The following is a 20,185-nucleotide window of genomic DNA, read 5'->3' as shown; positions in this document are numbered from 1 at the left end:
AGCTGCTGGCATCTAATCTTCCAAAGCTTATAAAAGTATGAACAGGTCTTGAATATAAATGGTGCTGTAAATAGAGGAAATTTCTTCTGAATGTAGAAATATAGCTATGAATCTCAATGTAGAATGCAGACTTGACAAAAATATTCGGTGGAGGGAGAGCCCTTATGTGGAAGACTATTAAAGTTCTTGCTCTGCCTAATCAAATCACAGTACAGATTTAAATTGGAGTGTAAACAACTAAAGCACTTGTTTTAAATATTTGCACAGGTTAGTAGCAGAAGCTGAGCTCAAATTTTGAGCCTGTTAATGTTTTGATTCATCCTGCTCTGTTGGTTTGAGGAGTCTGCGAATTATTCGGGGCCTGAGCAAAATTGTAGTCATTGTTAAGTACTGCATTTATGCTAAAAACAACTGTTTTCGGTGTGGTAGAAAACACACATCTTCCTCGTTTCTCCAGCACATACGAACGTTTCAATTTGTCTGCACAGGGCATGAGTGTCTTCTGGTATATTTTATGCTACACAAGATTTTGCTGTCAAGTAGTTCATGAATAAAAATGTACACTAAGGCTGGTGGGATGCAGGGTTTTTTTTTCCACTTGAAGAGTAGTCATTATTCTAAAGTATGCTTGAAGATAGTTTGCTGTGGAAAATAGTCAGACGTCATTGATCTGTTTTTTCTCTGTGCTGAAAACTGACAGGTGGAAAGATTAAATATGTGTGTTCTCTCCATGCTTAATGGAAGTAGAAGCACAAGGCATTTGTCACAGAGGACGCTACTTGTTTCTGTGTTTTCGGTACTAAAATAGAGTTTGCAAGCTTTTCTAAGATGGGTTGATTGCTAACCAGGTAACTTTTGCATTTCTTTTATCAGTATTGAAAGATGCGTAAGAATAGGAGGCTTTGATACTGCCAGGCTAGTGATAAAAGGAATCTTGTTACTTAACGTTTTGACTACTTTGACAATAATGTTTTTTAAGGGTTTAGGATCTGTTAACTCATCGTTGCAAAGCTTTTTACAAAATGTTACAAAACAAAAACAAGTAAGTGGAACATTCCTCATTTTTTTGGACTCTTCCTTCTCAGTAAATCTTTGGGAAAAGGGTGGAATTGAATAATATTTTCAACATTTAAACGTCGTGCTTCTGAGACTGAACATAGTGCTGTCACGTCCCAACTGATTTTAAACAAAAACTAATCTCACCCCTCAAACCTGCCTTCGGTGAGGCCTGCCTTCAGGCCTCACACACTGATGCCGTGTTTGCGGAAACCATTTCTGCAGTTGCTGACTCCTGTCGTACTCTTCAGGTTCAAAAGCCTTTACCACCCACAGTTTGTATGAAAAATTGCTTAAGTGGTTAGTCTGACCAAGCCTCAAGGAGCGCCTTTACCAACCCTTTGTCAGGTCTGGTGGTGACTAACCTCTGCTGGAGGACTCAGACGTCCGTGTTCAGGAATGAAAGATCCTCTCTGGGTTATGATACAGGTTTACGAGAAAGCTTTAGGAAGAAGTTTGTAACGCCGCTGCAGTAGCTGAATAGAAGACAATATTAGGCTTTGTCAGTCCAGTTCTCATCTGAGCATTATCCGTCACGTATAACTTTAAAAGCGCAAATGAAGAAGATGAATTCCTGGGCTGCTCTTTAAGCTGAGCTGGAATTTGTAATCAAAAGCGCAGCAACTGTAAAACTGACTATTTCAACTATGTAACGGGGAGAAAAGTAAAGGGGGTATCACTTTATTAACTTGCACTAATGTTTACATGCAACGCATTGTTGGCTTATGAAGAAAAGTCTGTTTCTTTTCTGTTTTGAAGTTAACTGCAGGCTGTTCACAGGAGTGCTAAATATTTTGCCACAAATAGAATTGAAAACCGGCTTACATTCCACCTCAAGCTCAAGAAACTGATTTATTTTTCTATTTTTTTTTTTACAGACATAACGAAGCCTACACATGGACAAATCCAACCTGTTGTGTACATAATGTAATTATTGGTAAACTGTGGCTAGAACAATATGGAACAGTAGAAATTGTAAATCACAGGTAATGCTAACCATGGAACTGAGGGCTGGCTTTATAGGGGTTGCTGCATTGTCGTTACAAAGCAGATACTTTTGATTTTTCTCAGATCTGCACAGACCTTTATAGGTCCGAAGTCTTTTTTTCCACCTTCTGTCAAATGTAAGCTATTCATTGGATTGGGCTTAGTATCATCATTATATAAAAGGAAAAGAGCTAGATGGCTTCTGGGCTGCAAAGGTTTTACATTTGTGAGTTACCTATTCACGTTCAGCCTTATTGACAGCAGACAGAAATTAGATTTAACTCTCCAGAATCATTAAATGGAATAATTGTTGGAGGCTTGCAGTATAGACCTCCTGTTGATTGACCTGTTGATTGTGATTTGCCACTCATTTTAGTTTTAATAATAGAGAATGCCTTAATTTAAGGGTGCAGCACAGAGAAATGACTGCAGAGTAGGAAAATGTGAACTTAAAGCGTGTCAATTGCTCTGCCAACTGCCTATATAAAAGCTTTTTACCTTATATAAAATAAAAGAGAGAGTGACCTTGTAAGAAGGGAGGATTTTGTGAAAACTCTATTAATTCTGCACCGGTTTTTCTGTCAGTAGGTTAGGGCTTTGATTCAGCATGGCTGCTCTTTTGATGCTTCTCATCACATCAGATCTAAGTTTCTGTCTCTTGCATTCACACATAAGACTGGGATGGTCTCTGTATGCTTTGTGCTTAACGTAGAAACTTGGCCAGAAACCTCCCTGGGAGACAGTATTTTACATATGTACATCTCAGATGCTGAAGTATAATGTTGCTTTGTGTTTGTAAAATATTTAATTCAGAATTTTTGACATGCAATTTAAAGGTGGCTCTTGAATGCCATTAACGAGATTCCCTGTGTAGGTCATTCGTAAAGCTTTATTTAATTCCAGTTAGTTGTAAACAGATGTTAACCTGAATTGTGGTGTGTTTATAGTGTATGTTAAGCAGTATGCAAGGCTGTATTCCATTTTATTCCTTACATTTTTGGCTAATTTTAGATATACATGAAATTCAGAAGCATGGTTGTTTTTTCAGTTGGCTTTCACAGGCTTGTTTTGTCTTCCTGCACACATTTTCTTTTTTGTCTTTTTTTATAGTATCTTGAAATGCCCTGATAAAATAATAAACCATAGTTAAATAAAAATAATTATATAAATAATTAATCCACAGTGCTTGCATAGAAAAAGCTAAAATAAGGTGTAGTTAAAGAAAAAAAAAGTGAATTTATTAATGTATCTAGGGGCTTACTTCTTTAAGTGTGTGCTTATTTCCTCTACAGTACTGGAGATAAATGTGTCCTTAACTTTAAACCATGTGGACTGTTTGGGAAAGAGCTTCACAGAGTAGAGGGATACATTCAGGACAAAAAGTAAGTGATAAAAGCCTGTTGTCCTCTCTGTTTCTGAGCACTGTGGCATTACTTTAGTGCTGGCATGATGATGACCACAACTGATGTGACTGCAAAGCTGCTAGCAATGCAGATTACAATCGTTTGTTCTCGGTGTTGGTTTTAAACTCCTTGATTCTAGGATAAGCACTTTAAGCATTATTAGGCAAAATTTTCCAGTTCAGTCATTTGAAATAAAGGTATTCAGGGAATATGCAGAGTAATTGCAATTGATTTCACTGTTTCACAGTCACAGTTCCAGTCTTCAGTTTAAAAGAATGAGAATACAGTTATTGGAAGTACTTAATCAAACCTGAAGCTGTGATGTGACTCTGGGGGTCTATATTGTAAGCTGCTGGCTTCGCTGCACCCACACTCATTTTAACAGTAGCAAAAAGCATGTGCCTAAGTCACGAGGATGCATTCTGCAAGACCGCACAGCAGAAAGACTAGAATAAGGTGAATTGTTTTCTTTGCATTAATCAGGTATCTGGCTTCTAAGAAATTTGCAAAGAAATATACAGCAGAGTCGGAAGCTGTGTATTTAACGTAGACTAGAATCTGCATGACTCATCTTAGGCTTTATAAGAAGCAAAAGCTAAGTCTCCTTCGCTCTCTCTGCAGCAAAAAGAAGCTGTGTGTGATCTATGGCAAGTGGACAGAATGCTTATGGTGCACTGATCCCACTACATATGAGACTTACAAAAAGAATGAAAAGAGAGGTGGTGAGCAGAAGAAATTGAAGCCGGTAAGACGAAGGATTCTTTAGGGAGTAAAGAATGCTTACATCAGTTACGTTGGTCGTGTGGCCTTTTAGAGTTTGTGATGCAGACAGCCTTGACAACAAAGGGGTCTGGAGACTTGTGGGGTTTTCATCATGTGTAGGCCAGGTCAGACACGTTACTCCCAAGCCTTAGTGTTCAATGAAAAATGTGAAATGCAGAGGACTGTTGGGTTGCCCAGTATCAACAGAAATCTTGCAGACCCTGGTTGCTTGTTCAAAATGAAAATGATAAACTAAAGTTAAGAGTGATTAGCCTCTGTTTAAGAGGCCTGAACTTTCTTTCAAATATTCACAAGAGGAATCTAAAGCAACAACAGGCCTTGGTTTTAGCTCTGGATTCCGTCACGGTGCAGGCTTATATTTTGACTTCTTTTAAATAATAAGATTTTGTTCATCTTAAGAAAATCAACTCTTTCCTTCCTTCCTTCCTGTTGAATTTATGTTTAGATGGGGAACTGCCTGACGGTAAACCAGATGTTGACGTGGAAAGTAGTCTAAAAGAGTCTTTTAGAATAGTGTATACTCAAACCAAAAGATTGAAATTAGAATTTTAACCATATGGAGCTATTTTCCAGTGTATAAAACAGGCCCTGTTTAACTTAATGGGGTGTTTTTGAATAAAACAAATGAGCCATGTCAGAGGAGGCAGAAAGAAAATAAAAGGGGAGAGGAAAAAGCGATACTATAACTCTAGACTGTTATTGTGTCTTCTCTTCTGGTTGTTGTGGTTTTAAATCTTTCCTCATGGTGAAAGCCTCTGAACTCTCACAACATGGCTGTGAGCTAAGACAGTCAGATTCTCCTCTCGTTCAGGCTGATGGCAGGAGCTGAATATGCAGAAAATAGGTTTTCAGGTAGGTGGGGGAAGCTGCCCGGTGATCTGTGGTCTGTGCAGTTCAAGTAGGTGAAAACACATCTGGTGGTACAGCTTGACAGCTTGTGTTGTTTGGCCTGATCTTGTGCAGAGAGAATGCTTAATTTGTGTGTGCTCTGCTTGCTTTTCAGCTTTACAAGGAAGATGTTATTTTCCGCTGTGTTCGTGCTGTGTGCAGCCTCTTTCTTTCCTCTAACTGCTTACAGAACCAGATTGTATTTTCTTCCTAAAATAGCTAAAGCCAGAACAAAAGTGATTGAGGTCTGTGGAGTGAACAGTGGAATAAAAATAGCGAGGTGATAAAATAAAACTCTTCATTCTGTTTTCCACCCCCATGCAGCATTTTGAAATGACAGGCCAGCCCCATGAGGTTGCCTGTCCTGACACATGGCTTTCTTTAACTGTAGCACTGAGAATGCGAAAGCTGGCCAGAACCGTGGAAAATAAATATTTTTTTTCTTTTTAGCTGTTGAGTTCTTAGTGCAATTTAGCTAGCACATGCATTAATGTAAATGCACTGAGGTGAGGTGTGAGTCCTGATGTGAAAAAGTGGCTTGTTTTAGGTTGAAATAGATGGAATTGGTGAGGCCTTCTGTCACATTAAGCACCTAGTTTCAGGAATTAATTATTCTGCCTCCATGGAGGCACCAAGAACAGTAGGAAATTTTAAGTGGCAGCTACTCCAAGAAAAGAATAAGAAAAATAAGTAGAAGTAAAACCAGTGTTAGAATGTCAGCCTGCATGAATGTCAGGGGGTCCTGTAAAGGCTCACTTGGTAGCAGAGAGCTGTAGTGAAGGTCTTAGGCAGAAGTCAGCAGCTGTGAGTGACAGCAGGAATCATTTACAAGGACATCATTGTCTTTTCCAATGACACTCTTAAAGGTCCAAGTAGCTTCTGAGATGCATATGTGACCTGGAGTGTGGGGATAAAAAAGCTTTTCTGTGTTTGGAAGCCTAAGAAATCACTGCATTCCGAGATGAGCTGCAAGCCCACTCTTCTGTTGTCCTTCTGTTTTGTGCAACGAAAGGGAGCTGGGAACAGGTCTGCTGTGACTTGGTCTTCTGAGAGCAGCCTGCTGAAGAATGTTGCATTTAATTTTATGGATTATAGCAGTGCGTCTGGTAACAAAGGAACTTGGAGAGAGAGACACCGTGTTTTTAAACTTAAGTACCAAGTCTTCATAATGAGAAAACTGGCAGGGATAACAGCTCATAGAATCTGCATCATAGAAAATCAGATTGGAACAAGAGCGTATCTGTTTTTCAGTCACACATCCAAATCTTTTGCAAGTGATGAAGCAATACCCAAAAGCTTGCGTGTGCTGTTTATCTTTCTTGTGCCATTATGAGAACTGGTTTAAACTGCTGCCTTGACTCATCTAAACCTGAGGAAGTAATAGGCAAAATTAGTAGTTAGACAAAAGCTATGGTATGGGATAGAAGGGAAGCTATCTAATTTCTGAAAGACATCACTGTCATGTTTTTTTAATGGATGAGGAAGCTGTACATAGGTGGTGGGAGGCTATTCTGTGTCAGGAGCAAGACATTAAGATGAAAGTTGGAGGAACAGTATAAAGAACGAGGAAAAGCAAACGTGAAGGGTGAGGCAGAAGTACAGGAGAGAGAGCAGCATCTCAAATTTGAACGGGTTCTCCAGCAGTCACTCTGTAGAACTCTAGATGAAACTGTCTGATTTCCCTCTGTTCCCCTGCCAAACGTTATCTCTGTTTCAGAGTGAAGACGTTATTAAATCTGAAAATGATGAGGCTGATGATATGCCAGAAGTTCAAGACACCGTGCAGTTTGTGCCAGGCAGTAAATTGCTTTGGAGGATAAATTGTAGACCACCAAACTCATCGCAGGTAACTGTTTCAATCAGTCTGTGTGTTCCTATTAGTAGTGACTCATCCCGAGGAACATGACAATGTTCAAAGGAAACCCTGTAGAAGTGTCTAGCTGTGGCATGCTTATTGACACATCCTGGCAGTTCTTGCTGCAGCAGCAAAATTAAACTCCGGCAAGCTGTCTGCTTCATCCCTGTGCTGAAAGCATCACTCCTGCGTCAAAGGAGGCAGAATGCATGATCTGCCTGCAGCCACTTCAGGGTGCGGTTTGGGGTCATTTGTTAGCCTGTCTGATCTGTCAAGATCTTTGCACCTGGAGTGGCTAAAGTATGGGTGCACGTTCCCTTCTGCTGACCCTGCCGTTGGGAGACAGGCTTACAAAACGTGCAGTAACTGTGCATCTGGCTATTAACTTAAATAGTTTCAAGTAGACTTTTTTGGAAATTGCACAAATGGGTGCATAGAGATTTAGGTATTGTCTTTGAAAAAGCCCAGAATGTTGTCCTCTGAAATGAATGAATGAAAGGATGTCTGCTTTCCGGAGAAAAAGGACTTGCTTTTTTAGTTTTGGGTGTGGATTATTTTTTTTTAAATCATGGTACTAAATATCAAGCATGAGGAAAATGTATCTTGATCCTCTGCAGCAAAGACTGCATAAGAAACGAAAGGTGTGATTTCCATTCCCTTCTGCCCTTCCTTGTTGCTCCTGCCTTCTCTCCACTTAAAAAAATAAAAATAAAAAAAAAGGCAGTTTGTTTTGCACCTAAACTCGCTTTCAGGGTAGCCAGTGGGAAAAGGTTTGACTCAATAATTTCTCTTGGAAGCTTTGTTGTGTCCATTCAGTATAGGAAACATACTGCTGCTTTGCCAAAATAACCTGTATTTAATTTGCTTTTAAGATGTACAATTTCACCAGTTTTGCTGTGAGTCTCAATGAACTAGAAAAAGGCATGGAAGCAATATTAGCTCCCACCGACTGTCGGCTACGTCCAGATATCAGAAATATGGAAAATGGAAACATGGGTATGTGTTTGCTGGAGGAAATATTTTAACATTACTAAAATTTGGGGGGGATGACTGAAGGGGTATAGGAACACTGTGTTCAGTTTCTCATTCCCAGAGCAGCCTTAATTTTTTTTCATTCTGTGCTAGCGAGTATGCTTTTGAACAGCGTGCAGTGTCTGTTTTCTCTCTGAAATGCCTGGGAGAGCAAGTGTGTCCAAGAGGGATCCCGAGACTGCTGTCCTAGGTTACGGTGTGTTTGCAGGTTTCTTTACTTGGGGAAAACTGCCAGACCTGCTGTCTTGCTCTCACGTTTGTTGGGAAGAATACACGATGAAATAGTGGAAAAAGCACTGTTATGCGCATTGTAGGTTAAATTCTTCCCTGGTGCCTGGGTGCAGTATTTCTGGAAGATAAAAGGCCATAATTTCAGTTTGTACTCTGTAGTCACAACTTTTCTGAAATGACAGTTTTAGATTTGCTACCTGCAGTTGTCATTGTGGAGTGAGATTGTGTACAGTGAATGTCTTCTCTTGTTTAAATGAGCTGTATTTTATTTCTCTGCAGTCTTTCCCATTTTTTTCTGCCTTTTTTTTTTTTGTTTCAATTTTACTAAATAACCTATTCCTATTGAAATGTTTGCTAGATGTGGCTAGCAAAGAAAAAGAGAGACTAGAAGAGAAACAAAGAGCTGCTCGCAAGGAGCGTGCAAAAGACGAAGTGGAGTGGCAGACACGGTAAGGAGGAGGGAGTTGGGCATTTACTGCTTGGAATGGTGTGGTTTTGTTGCCTGAAATGTTTTTATTCAAGACAACGTGTGTTTGATTTCTTTCATGACAGCACAATTTGTAATGTCACTTACAGCATTTGCTGGGTCAACATTTAAATAATGTAGCTGGAAGGCAAAATTGCTGATAATTTTGTCCTAGAGAAATTATTTTATAATAAATGCTGCAACCTGTCATAAGTAACTGGTAATGCTGGGTTGTTGGTTTTCTTTTTTTTTGGTTGGTTGTGGGTTTTTTTTTTGTTGTTGTTCTAAAGCCTACAGAGGTCATCTTTTCTGTTAGAATTAATAAAAAGTTAAGTCTCATCTCTCCTTTAACCAATTTCTGTTCAGCTTTTGGAAGTTGAGTAACGTCCTCTAGGACTCTTTACTTACAAACTCTTCGGACTTCTTGGCTTGGTTACTTAAGAAATTGCTCTTTTTGTTGCATATTTAAGTGACTTCTCAGTCATAGAGTGCATTGCAGTGATGCATGATTTGGCTCCCATTCCTTCTGGCTGTTTTTCTCAGAAGCCAGTGCTGTACAGTAAGGTGTACACTCAAGGCCAGTTGCTGCAGGTGTCTCCTTCAAAGGCAAGAACTCTGGGTTGCTCCCATGATCTCATGGAATTCAGCATTCTGTTCCCAAAGCCTGAGGAACAGCTACAGACTAATTCCAGTTAATACCTTTGAAAATGTGGGAAGTTTAATGCCTTGTTTTTCATGTTTGGAATATTTCTAGAGGTAATTTTTTCCCAGTAAGAAATATCAGTGTCTTCTAACAGTGTTCTTGTGAAAGAAACAAAGTCGTGTTTGGTTTTTTTCTGCTCTTCTAACAGTTTACCTTCTTTTTATTATTTTTTTCACAGATGGTTTCATCAAGGCACTAACCCATACACTGGGACTTCAGATTGGCTGTACTCAGGTGGCTATTTTGATAGAAATTTCTCAGACTGTCCAGACATATACTGAAATTATGGAACCAATTGCTCATCTCATCTGGACATCACTAGATTTCATTCTAAGCCAGTTATTCTGGTTTTGTTAATAGCAAAAACCAGCTTTTCTAAGTAAATTTTAACAAAACATCTATCAGTCAACAATCAAGGATTTAATTATCACTAATGTTGGATTGCCAAATATTTAAATACTGTTGCGTTCTTCCCGTAAAGCTGCACCTGAAATCATCATGTTTTCACTAATTTTTAAAGGAACCTTTGGTTCTTCATTTTTTTTCCCCTCTCATTTTTGTCAGGAAGGTATGCTGTATCTGGTAGAGCTCATAACATCCTTGAAAACTGTGTAACTTTAATAAAATAGAGATAATATCCTCTTTACTTAGTACAATAGTGAAGAATCTGAAGTCTTCTGAACTTGGAGCAGGGATGAAAAGTTAATATGGTACCAACGTGATAAAATCTAGTACTGTTCCCCATGAAGAGATGCATGTGAAACTCTCATACGGTATGTAGCACTATATGGGGATTGGAGCTCCTGGCCCCTCTCTCTCAATATGATTTAATAATTCAAAGACTTGGAGAAACAAGAAACAACTTTAGCTTCTCAAACTGTAGTTGTCTGTTACAGTCTTCACAATTTTTGGACACTGTGAGCATTAAACTGTATACCTGTGATAAAATTACATAAAAATATACATTAAGAGAAGAGAAAGGTGCATTAAAAATTGTGTGCTTTTTCTGAAGTCAAATGCTGTTCTTAAAATAAGAGAAGCTTCAGAAGCAATTGTAGGAATGTAGAGGTGGTTACAATGTAAAATATATTGCTTGCTACCACTTGGAGGCTTAGATCTTCCGCACTACTTTTGGCAGCTTTGGCACTGTGTACGCTTCTAGACTAAACTTTTATTTGGAAGCACTTGGTATATATATCCACACAGGTTCATATTTCCAGGATGTTTTTGTTTGCATGTTTTTCTTTATTAGGTCATGTTTGTTTTGTACATTGTGAAAAAACAGAATCAATTTAAAGCTGTGGCATAGTTATACCTTTTACATGTTTTCTGTGAGCACGTGATGGCATAAAAGTGGGATTTTTTTGTTCCATATCAAAACATCGAAGCCACATAATATTGGACATAACTGAGCTACAGATCAATTACTGAACTGATGCATTCGTTTTCTTTCAAAGTGGTACACTTCTTGGGGGGGAGAGGGGGAGAGGAGGCTTGAAAAATTAGGTCCAGTAATTAAAACTAATCCTATGGCTGCTTGTTCTTTTATGAAAGCTTCTAATCGAGTAACTAGGCAAAAATGGAAAGTGGCTACACTACTGTTAGATTTACTGTAAAATTCAGTAATTGCTGGTGTTAAGCATCAGCACCTTGAGGAATTTGTGGAAGAATCAATCCAACTGATGCCTAAACATGTTTGTGGCTTCATCCAAAGAGTAGATTGTTCTATCCTAGCTACAGGATTAGAAAGCAAAAGGAAACGAACATACAGAGAAACACTTTTGTCTCGATGTATGCATGTAATGATTGGATTAACCTTAAATTTGCGGGATTTCATTGTCTTCCTCACTGGAAAAATGGGAGAAATTGTAAAATTCCCCAAAATTGTAAGATTCCCAAAAAGGACCGAATCTGAACGTGCTCATGGCAACTTTATTGTGTTGCCAGAAATTGTGCTTTGAGCTAATTGCAAGTTTTTCAAACACACGAACTAGACATGGTAATAAGGCGTAGACAGTAAGTTTGTGTTTGCTCCTAATAAATGCATAGACACTTTTTAAAAGACCTTGCTGATCTGTATGGGACAGCATAAAAACACTTTCATCCTTTTTATAAAAAATGGATTTTAATGACTGTTCCAAGCACTGTAATCCTCCTTGCAGACTCTCTGCAAGCTGACTGGGGAACCATTTATATTAGATGAGGATTGAAAAGATTCACAGTTTAAGCCAGTTTAACATCTTCTGGGAGTTTAAAACTTCCTTGAACTAAATAATATGTTTAAAGTTTGAGTCATGTTTCTAAAACAATACATATAAATAGAATTACCAGAATGGAAAATAGAGTAATTGCTAAAGAAATACTCTGGTTTTAAGAAGGAATGTGCAGGTTAGCATCTCTCTCCTCTAGGTTATAGTTCTAATTCAAAGACCTAAACCCCTTTCATTTTGCAAAACCAGAGACAATTGTAACAACGTTTAATCAAAACTTCAGTATAGAATTTTCATGGAATTTAAAAAATGAACTGGAAAGTTTTCTAAAATAAGAACACTTCTTTAGTTATGTCTTTACCCCTTTCTCCCCTTCCCTTAGTGTAATGTTCTTAGTGAAATTTCAGATTGGTTCCAAGTCTGTTCTTTTAATTTATTGTTCTTCATCGAAAACATTAACAAAATATTTTCTCATTGCTGCCAACAAATTTATGCCTGGCTAGCCATGGGATGCCTAAACCACATTGTGATTGCTCTGAAAGTGAAAAAGTTTTATTTTAAATGCAGATCTCGCCTCAGTAGTTTACATGTCAAAACTTTAATAACTTTGCACCTTTTAAAAGAATGTCACTTTTATAACTTGATTAAACACTGTATATAAGATAAATGTGTTAGTATATGTTAATACAACTATGTAGAGAAACCATCTAGAAAGAGATTATAATAAATACTTAATGCCCTTTGGGCCTCTAGGTGGTGAGAGAGAGGTTTTTGTGAAGTGAGACTCGCGTCCTAGGGCAGGAAAACTGTCCGAGATCACCCTGGCTTTGCTGCTCGGCCATGGCCGGGTCCCTTTTTGTTATCACCGTGATGCTATCAGACAAAAGGCGATTTAAATCGCGGATTGGGACACCCACTGTGGCGTCCTGCAGGGGACCCGTGAGGTGAGGGGTGAGAGCAGCCCCCGTGGTGCGGGGCGATTTGTGGCGATTTGTGCCCCCCGTCCGGGGACGTGCCCGGGGCTGGGGCTTTGGCTGAGTTGTGGTAGGAGGAAAAAATTAACTGTGTGGCTTTTGACTTGTGTCTGTGAGGCGATGTCATACTGCGGGTTGGGAGCAGCTTCTTCCAAGCATCAGCCTCTTATGGAATGGTTGGTACCCCAGTTAACGCAGATGGGAAGTACATCCCCCAGATTAACCAGGAAAAGGAAACAGGACTAAATGGCAGTATTTACTGCTGTTTAGTAGCTGAAACCCATTTCTCATCGATTTGAAACCTGGTGTTGGAAGGAAAAAAAAAAAAGAAAAGCTCCCCCCCGATTGCTCAGGTAACCGCCTCCCAGAGGTGTTACCACAGGCCTCAACCCTTGGCCACGGGGCTGTCTGGCCCCGTGCACCCCACAGCCGCTTTCTGAGTGGGATTTATTTTTAATAAACGGAATTTTATTGACTTTTATTTAACGTCTGTTGCTACGCATCTCTGTCACGCACAGCTCTGTTTCCAGACAACTCCGCCCAGGGCCGCGCGGCCCCTCAGGCCCCTCACAGGGGGCCGGTTGGGGGGGGGGGGGGGGGGGGGAACCGCCGCCATCTTCCCGCCGTGATGACACAGCAGGCGGGGGAGGGGCGGGCCGCCGGCTGAGTGACAGCCGCGCCGCCCAACCGCGGGGGGCCGAGGGGGCGCCCGCCCCGCCCGGCTGTGGGCGGGCTTCCGGCGCGCGGGGCAGGAAGCGGCAGCGGCGCGGGGCCTGCGGGCGGCGGCGGCGGCAGGTAGCGGGGGGGGGGCGGGGAGCGGGGGCCGGGCCCTGAGGGGCGGCCGCGGGGCTCGGCGGGGCCGGGCGGCCTCGTCCCGGGTCCCTGATCGCCGCCCCCCCCCCCCCCCCCCCCCCCGCCCCGTGCCCGCAGGATGTCCTCGGGCGCGCTGTTCCCCAGCCTGGTGCCGGGCTCCCGCGGCTCGTCCAGCAAGTACCTGGTGGAGTTCCGCGCCGGGAAGATGGCGCTGAAGGGCAGCACCGTGACGCCGGACAAGCGGAAAGGGCTCGTGTACATCCAGCAGACCGACGACTCCCTCATCCACTTCTGCTGGAAGGACCGCGCCTCGGGCACCGTGGAGGACGTGAGTGCGGCCCCGGGGCGCTGAGGGGCGGCCTCGGCCCGCGGCACCGCGCCGGGAGCTCCCTGAGGCGGTCCGGGGTGAGAGGGGGTCCCCGGGGCCTGGCGGAGCCGCGCTGCTAAACCCGCATCGGGACGGACGGGGGGAGGCCGGGGGGGAGGGCAGGGAGCTCGGGGAGGCTGGAAGTAACATCCCCGCGCTCCCCATAACGCCTGCTCCTTCCTCCCGCCGCCTCTTCCAGGATTTGATCATTTTCCCCGATGACTGCGAGTTCAAAAGGGTGCCGCAGTGCACTACCGGCCGCGTGTACGTATTGAAGTTCAAGGCGGGATCCAAGCGGCTCTTCTTCTGGATGCAGGTTTGTGGGAGGTAAACGGTAAAGGTCTGGGAGCGAACCGCTGCCAGCTCACCTTGTACCAAGAGCGGCTTCCTTGCAGGAACCGAAGACCGACAAGGACGAAGAGCACTGCCGCAAAGTGAACGAGTATCTCAACAATCCCCCAATGCCCGGTGCTTTGGGTGGAAACGCGAGCGGAGGCCACGAGCTCTCGGCATTAGGAGGTACAGTGTGTTCCCTGCTCTTCCACGCGAGGCCCTTGTTTAGAATTAGCACTTGTAGCTCCTTAGGGAGACATTCCTGCTGGTTTTGGAGGGTGAGTTGGGGACAATGTTAATACCAGAAGTGTAAACGCGCTTTTAGCAAAATAAACTGCGCTGTTGTAATAGGTGCAGGCTGAAAGTTAAGACTGCCAGAAGAAGGGGCTTGATCCCAGTAGATTCTCTGGAGTCTTACCTTTTTACGAAGCCCAGTTGCATTTATCTTTTACGAGCATCGTGAATCAGTAAACACTTGAAACTGTTTTTTCCATACAGAATGTGATGCCAATTAATCTCCTGCTGTTTGAGCTGGAGTGCTGTGAAAAAAACCTCTGTGAATATGTTGTGTTTCAGAATGTTTTTGTTTTTAGGTGAGGGTGGCTTGCAAAGCCTTCTTGGAAACATGAGCCATAACCAGCTCATGCAGCTGATCGGACCAACGGGCTTAGGAGGACTTGGTAAAATGCTTTAATATCTTTATGCCAAAATGGTATTTTCTCCTGCCAGGTTAAATCTTATACCTGACGATATTCTCAAGTGGTGCTATTGATTTGGATAGCGCTTCTTTCACGTGAGAAAGCAGCAAGGCCCTGCCTCAAACGTGAGCCGTGGGGCAAAAAAAAAAAAAAAAGGCAGGAAATGAGGGGTACCAAATTCCAGATGGCACTCGTCTTAGGGTGCTGTCTGCAAGGAACGTAGGCTCTGCTCCTTGCTCTGCCGAATCTTCTGCCTTTTTTTGTTGTTGTTCTTGTTTTTAAACCCCTTCCTCTTCCTCCTAAATATTCACTGGAGCAGGAACTGAAAACCAGGGGCTCCTGGGTGAGCACCCCAGCTGTCCTGCTGTGGGCTCTTGCTCGTATCATCTCTGATCCAGTGAATATTGGTGTGCGAAGCAGAGTTCAAGAGGAAGGTTGGCGCGTACCCGCCCTGCAGCAATCTGTTGTCAGGAGAGGAAGGCTCAGCTTAGGGCTTTCTCTTCCGGGGAGAGCTCGAACCACTGCTCTGCTTTTTCTAAAGGGAGTGATAGTGGCACTGGAGTCACCGCTGCGGTCTGTTCTCAGCGCTGCCCGTGCTCCAAGGCCAGCAGAGCAGTTACTGAGAAATCAGACCCCGGAAGGCAAAGCAATACGTAGCAGGTGGCAATGACTGAGGTTCTGTGCTTAAGCTCCAAAGTCCATTTTTGTGGATCTAGCAGTAGCGTAATTAATTACAAGCTTCAGATACAGGTCTGGCGCTGGTGGGATGTTCAGATGCAAATCTAACGTTAGCGCTGAAAGATTCTGACTTCCTAGGATGTGTTTGGAAAAGACCTTCTTGCTTCCTTCTTGAAGCTTCACATGACTCCTGGAACTTCCTTCCTCTTACTCTCAACACGTTTTTTCAGCAGCTCTTCTTCCTTTGCCTTTACATCTAGCCGTAAGACAGCTCGACACGTAACTCAGAACCATCTGCTTGCCTCGGCAAACGGTGGTTGTGGTGAGTCCGTGTGGATCTCTTCCCTGGGTAGCGTCTGGTTCTCTGATGTCTGGTTTGCATCCCTCGGGACTTTGCTTCTATTGCAGCTCCTGGGTAAACTTTTCCGAGCGAGGCCAAGCTGGATAGAGTAGCACGCGGTGCGGCCTGGTTAGCTTGTTTCACCCCGGTGTCCCTGCTGCTGTGGGAGCTGTGTGTGAGTGAGCACGAGGCAGGCCCTGCAGGCTGGGTTCCACGCTTGAGGAGCGGTCCTGTGCAAAGCACGGAGCCCGGCAGGCGGCTGGTGCTTGCTCTGACCGCCTGCGTGCTGCGGTCTGTTCGTCAGGGCGCTGACTGCGCTGCTGTTCTGCCCTCTGTGCCTGCAGATAGGTCCCAGGAGCTGGACGATGAACGCAGAGTAGAAAAGCGTGTCCGACCAGGCGTGGTGCGAGAAGGCACTGAAGGGAAGGCGCGTGGTGAATGGAGCGTTTGGCGATCGTGGCTCAGAGGAGTTGTAGGGGACAGTCGGTCACTGACAGCTCTGCCGCACCCGGGGGCCGAGCCTCTCTTCAGCTGGTGCTCGTGGTGCTGCAGTAACTCCCTGGTGGCTGGACGTGGTGTGGGTGAAGGAGGCTCTGCTCTGACTTCTTGGCATATGACGGTTGGCTGAGGGTCTGGCGTTGGTTTCCGGCTGCGTTTCTCGATCACCGTCCTGGGAGCACTTCAGTCCTGTGCGGGGTTGTTCTCACGTGGCTCTGCCTGGGGGGTGTTTGAGGACTCGTTTGCTTCTGCTGCTGTGTCTCTGCGTTAGGTGTGAGGCTGCAAAAACTGCAGGTGTCGGGGGGAGACAGCGGTGGTGCCTCAGAGGCTGCCTCTGCAGTCTTGTGCTGAGGGCCTTGTTTTTAAAGTTTAGGGACCAGTTGGATTTTTGGAAACTAGCAGATAAAGGGAGAGAGAGAGAGCTCTGTCACAACAGTCACGCGTGTACGGCACGAACCGAAGTCATTTCATCCTTGTGTACATCCAGAAATCAAGTCATTTCTAAAACGTGCGAGTAAGGCAGGCTTCTAACGGGGACGCAAGCTCCGAAAACGAGAGCTGTTTATTTCCAGAGCGGTGGGTGGGGGTTGGTCTGGGCTCTTTCACCCCCTCCTCCTTTGTTTTAGCAATAAAACCTTTCAGGTACAAGAGTGACCTCTCTGGACCAGAGGGGTGCAGGAAACCTGAAAAAAAAACAAATCTCTAAACCTGCTCTTCTCTTGTGTTTGCGGAAGGTGGGCTGGGTGCGCTGACAGGTCCTGGGCTGGCTAGTCTGCTTGGAAGTGGGGGACCCCCGACCAGCAGCTCCTCATCAAGGTAGGGCGCCCCTTTGGTCCCAGGCTGTAACAGCTTCCTCACGGGAAGTTGCTGCTTACCTGGGAGGAGTCGTGGCCAACTGAATGGAAAATGTAACGGGAGTTAAGACTGCTTATTACTTCACTAAACTGAGGGTATTCGTTTTTACTGTAGTTTGAAAAGAAGCTTTTTGAAAAGAAGAGGCAGAACTGCTTTTTGCGGGGCATTAACTCTGCGCGAATTGTCTTTCCAGCTCTCGCAGCCAGTCGGCTGCTGTGACACCATCTTCCACGACTTCTTCTACACGCGTAACGCCTGCCCCGTCCGTTCCTGCGGCTGCCTCCGTGACCAGCCCGAGCCCCGTCCCAAGTTCGGGTAACGGAACCAGCTCGGCCACGAGCCCGACCCAGCCCATCCAGCTGAGCGACCTTCAGAACATTCTAGCTACCATGAATGTGCCGTCTGGAGCAGGAGGGCAGCAAGGTAACGGTGTTCTGGCCAGGCAGAGCTGTTTTACTGTCCTGTCCCGTTCTAACTTGGTTTGAAAGGTCTCTTAAATGTTTATATATTTATTTTGAGTGCTGATCTCCTTGGCTGCATCAGGAATCTTACCCTCGCTCCAGAACTGAGGGAGGGAGGGAGGATGCCAGCAGCGCGCTAAATGCGTTTCAGTACTCCGCTGGAACATTTTGTTTACGTGACGAGATGCGGGTTTGTCCGTAGTCTCACAGCCAGCCATTTATTTTCTTCCTAGTTGACCTGGCAACTGTTCTGACTCCCGAGATAATGGCTCCCATTCTGGCCAACGCTGAAGTTCAGGAGCGGCTGATGCCTTACCTTCCCTCGGGGGAATCCCTGCCGCAGACTGCAGAAGAGATCCAGAACACGCTGACGTCTCCGCAGTTCCAGCAGGTAGCGGTCAGAGCGCAGGTCTCCTTCCCTCCTCCCGTGTGTGTCACGATTCATCCCGCCCGGCTTTTTTAGGTCCCTGCCACTGCTCGGAGCAGGAATTTGATCTGTGGAGGTGGAAGGGGGGAGGGACACGATTTAGTGGGGCGCTGGTTTATCCTGCCTGTGGCCACCCAAGGGCAGATCACAAAGGGGTTTTTTTTTTGTTTTGTTTTTTAACTTTCTTTTGGATTTGGGCTTTCCCTTTGTCATTGTTATAAATGCTCTCTGGCAAATGACAGCAGAGTAGCAGCAAATTCACTGTTGCCTGTCAGAGTGGATTGTAAGCAGTCCCTTTAAAGTTCAGTCATTAAAACAAATACATAGAAGGGAAGAGATGCTGATGTTTACAGCACTACTTCCCTGTTTCCCTCCTGAAACACCAGTATTTAATTCCAGGAGTGTCCATTTGGACATACTGGTCAGATTAAATCTGGTGTACTACAGGCCAACCTGAATTTAAAGTGACAGAAATTTGTCAGTGTGCAAAATTCCCCTGGCTAAAGAATGTTTTTAGCTTAAACTGTGGCAAGTCTCGTGCAGACAGGACTTCAGAAATGAGGGCTGTTGTTGATCGGCGAACTGATGACAGCACATCCTGCACCTCAGCGGGGCAGCCACGTGCTGGGGTGCCAGGAGGCTCCGTCACTGCCATTTGTTTCCTGCTCGGTCCAGTACGGCCTGTTAATTTATGCTTACCGGCACGTAGTTGTTCAAGAACAAACACTGCTCCTCCTTACAGAATACTCACAGGGCCTGTGGTGTAGAGGCATTTACAAGCCTGGCCCCAGTGCAGTAGGTTGGTGGGTTGGTTTTTTTTTTTTGGTTTATTTGTTCTAAAAAGGGAAGAGGCTGCTCCCAGGTGGGCCGTGTGGTCAGTGTCCGTAACAGGGTGTGGAAACGGCCAGGGACTGCTGGCCTCACTCGGTTACTGCACAGTAGCCACAGACACGTGGTGACGGAGAACCGTGATGCAAGCTTGGTTTTGATGCTCTTGACTCCTGTTCACAGGCATTGAGCATGTTCAGTGCTGCCTTAGCTTCAGGACAGCTCGGCCCACTAATGAGTCAGTTCGGCTTACCCGCAGAGGCAGTAGATGCAGCAAATAAAGGAGGTACGTACCGATGCTGTGGGGACCGTGATGAAGTGGTTGGCTTTGTTTCTTTCTTTTTTGTGTGTGTGTGTTTTGTGATTTTTTTTTTATTTTTTTTTTTTGCACTGCCCATACGTAGCCCTTGAATACAAAAGGTAATGATTCTGAGTAACTGGCTAAAGCTCTCTTACACTGCTGGTTCTGAAATCAAAAGGCGAGTGGCTTGGGTGTTGCGCAGCAGACACGGTGCTGATGTCAGGCTTGGAGTTCAGAGAATTCAGGGCTCTGCAGAGGGAGGTGCTGAGCAGCCTTCTGGTTGTTTTATTGAAAGGGCTACAAATGACCGGAGATGGTCAGGCAGCTTGTTTAGAAATACTTTTTTTTTTTTTTTTGATGAGAGTCATTAATGATTCAGCTAAAATAAGCTCAGAGCTAGGGCCTTTAGCACTGGGAAAGGGGGAAAGTACCGCTGTTCCTTGAGGAATGTTTAGAATCTGTTCCATTATGGAAGTAATTCAGTGCTTAGGCTGCCTGTACACAAGCTTAAATTGCATAAATCCAGACGTGCATTATATGGTGAATGAGTGTTAGCATCTTCTTCTCTGCTAATAGGCTCTCGCTATTAAGCAATCGTTTGCTTTCCAACTAATGACTCTTAACCTCGTGCGGACAATGAATTCTGTCGCAGAAAATGCGAAATTAAATAACTAATGTATTTAACTTCTAGATGTAGAAGCGTTTGCCAAAGCAATGCAGAACAGTGTGAAGTCAGACCAAAAGGAAGGAGACTCTAAGGACAAGAAAGATGAAGAGGAAGATATGAGTTTAGATTAAGTTATTTGCTCTTCCTTACAGATATCCTAGATACTAACTTAAGCAACTGCAGTAGGATTACTAACTTCATATTATGCTTATATAAATCTACAAATAAAGGAATTTTCTTTATCTGCCATACTGTTTTCGTTTTCTCAGTCTATTTGACGTGCACTTAAGCAGTACTTGCTTAGGTACTGTTTGTGGTAAATACAAATAGG

General features: G+C 44.0%; 2 protein-coding genes across 8 annotated transcripts in view; both read left to right on the top strand.

Moving 5' to 3' along the window:
* The window catches only part of OSBPL2 (oxysterol binding protein like 2), a 36,605-nt gene extending 24,324 nt beyond the window's left edge, over positions 1-12,281 (top strand). For all 6 annotated transcript variants that reach the window (XM_083801483.1, XM_083801484.1, XM_083801487.1 and 3 more), the window contains 7 exons: positions 1,935-2,042; positions 3,336-3,425; positions 4,068-4,191; positions 6,835-6,963; positions 7,845-7,968; positions 8,594-8,684; positions 9,583-12,281. In XM_083801483.1, coding sequence (XP_083657609.1) covers positions 1,935-2,042; positions 3,336-3,425; positions 4,068-4,191; positions 6,835-6,963; positions 7,845-7,968; positions 8,594-8,684; positions 9,583-9,685 — 769 coding nt within the window. In that variant the 3' untranslated portion in view covers positions 9,686-12,281. The remainder of the gene's footprint in view (positions 1-1,934; positions 2,043-3,335; positions 3,426-4,067; positions 4,192-6,834; positions 6,964-7,844; positions 7,969-8,593; positions 8,685-9,582) is intronic.
* A 1,010-nt stretch (positions 12,282-13,291) lies between these two features.
* Positions 13,292-20,103, top strand: ADRM1 (ADRM1 26S proteasome ubiquitin receptor). Of its 2 annotated transcripts, XM_083801481.1 has the most exons (10): positions 13,292-13,383; positions 13,519-13,729; positions 13,968-14,084; positions 14,164-14,287; positions 14,695-14,781; positions 17,050-17,131; positions 17,364-17,593; positions 17,865-18,022; positions 19,070-19,172; positions 19,879-20,103. In XM_083801481.1, the coding sequence occupies exons 2-10, from the start codon at positions 13,520-13,522 to the stop codon at positions 19,983-19,985; spliced, it is 1,218 nt and encodes a 405-aa protein (XP_083657607.1). In that variant the 5' UTR covers positions 13,292-13,383; position 13,519; the 3' UTR covers positions 19,986-20,103. The 2 variants fall into 2 exon arrangements, with proteins under 2 accessions (XP_083657607.1, XP_083657608.1); XM_083801482.1 differs by lacking the exon at positions 14,695-14,781.
* Positions 20,104-20,185: the final 82 nt, after the last annotated feature.

Source organism: Anser anser, assembly GCF_964211835.1.
Source record: "Anser anser genome assembly, chromosome: 16".
In the NCBI taxonomy this organism is placed as follows: Eukaryota; Metazoa; Chordata; class Aves; order Anseriformes; family Anatidae; genus Anser; species Anser anser.
This window is presented reverse-complemented; position numbering and strand designations above follow the sequence as displayed.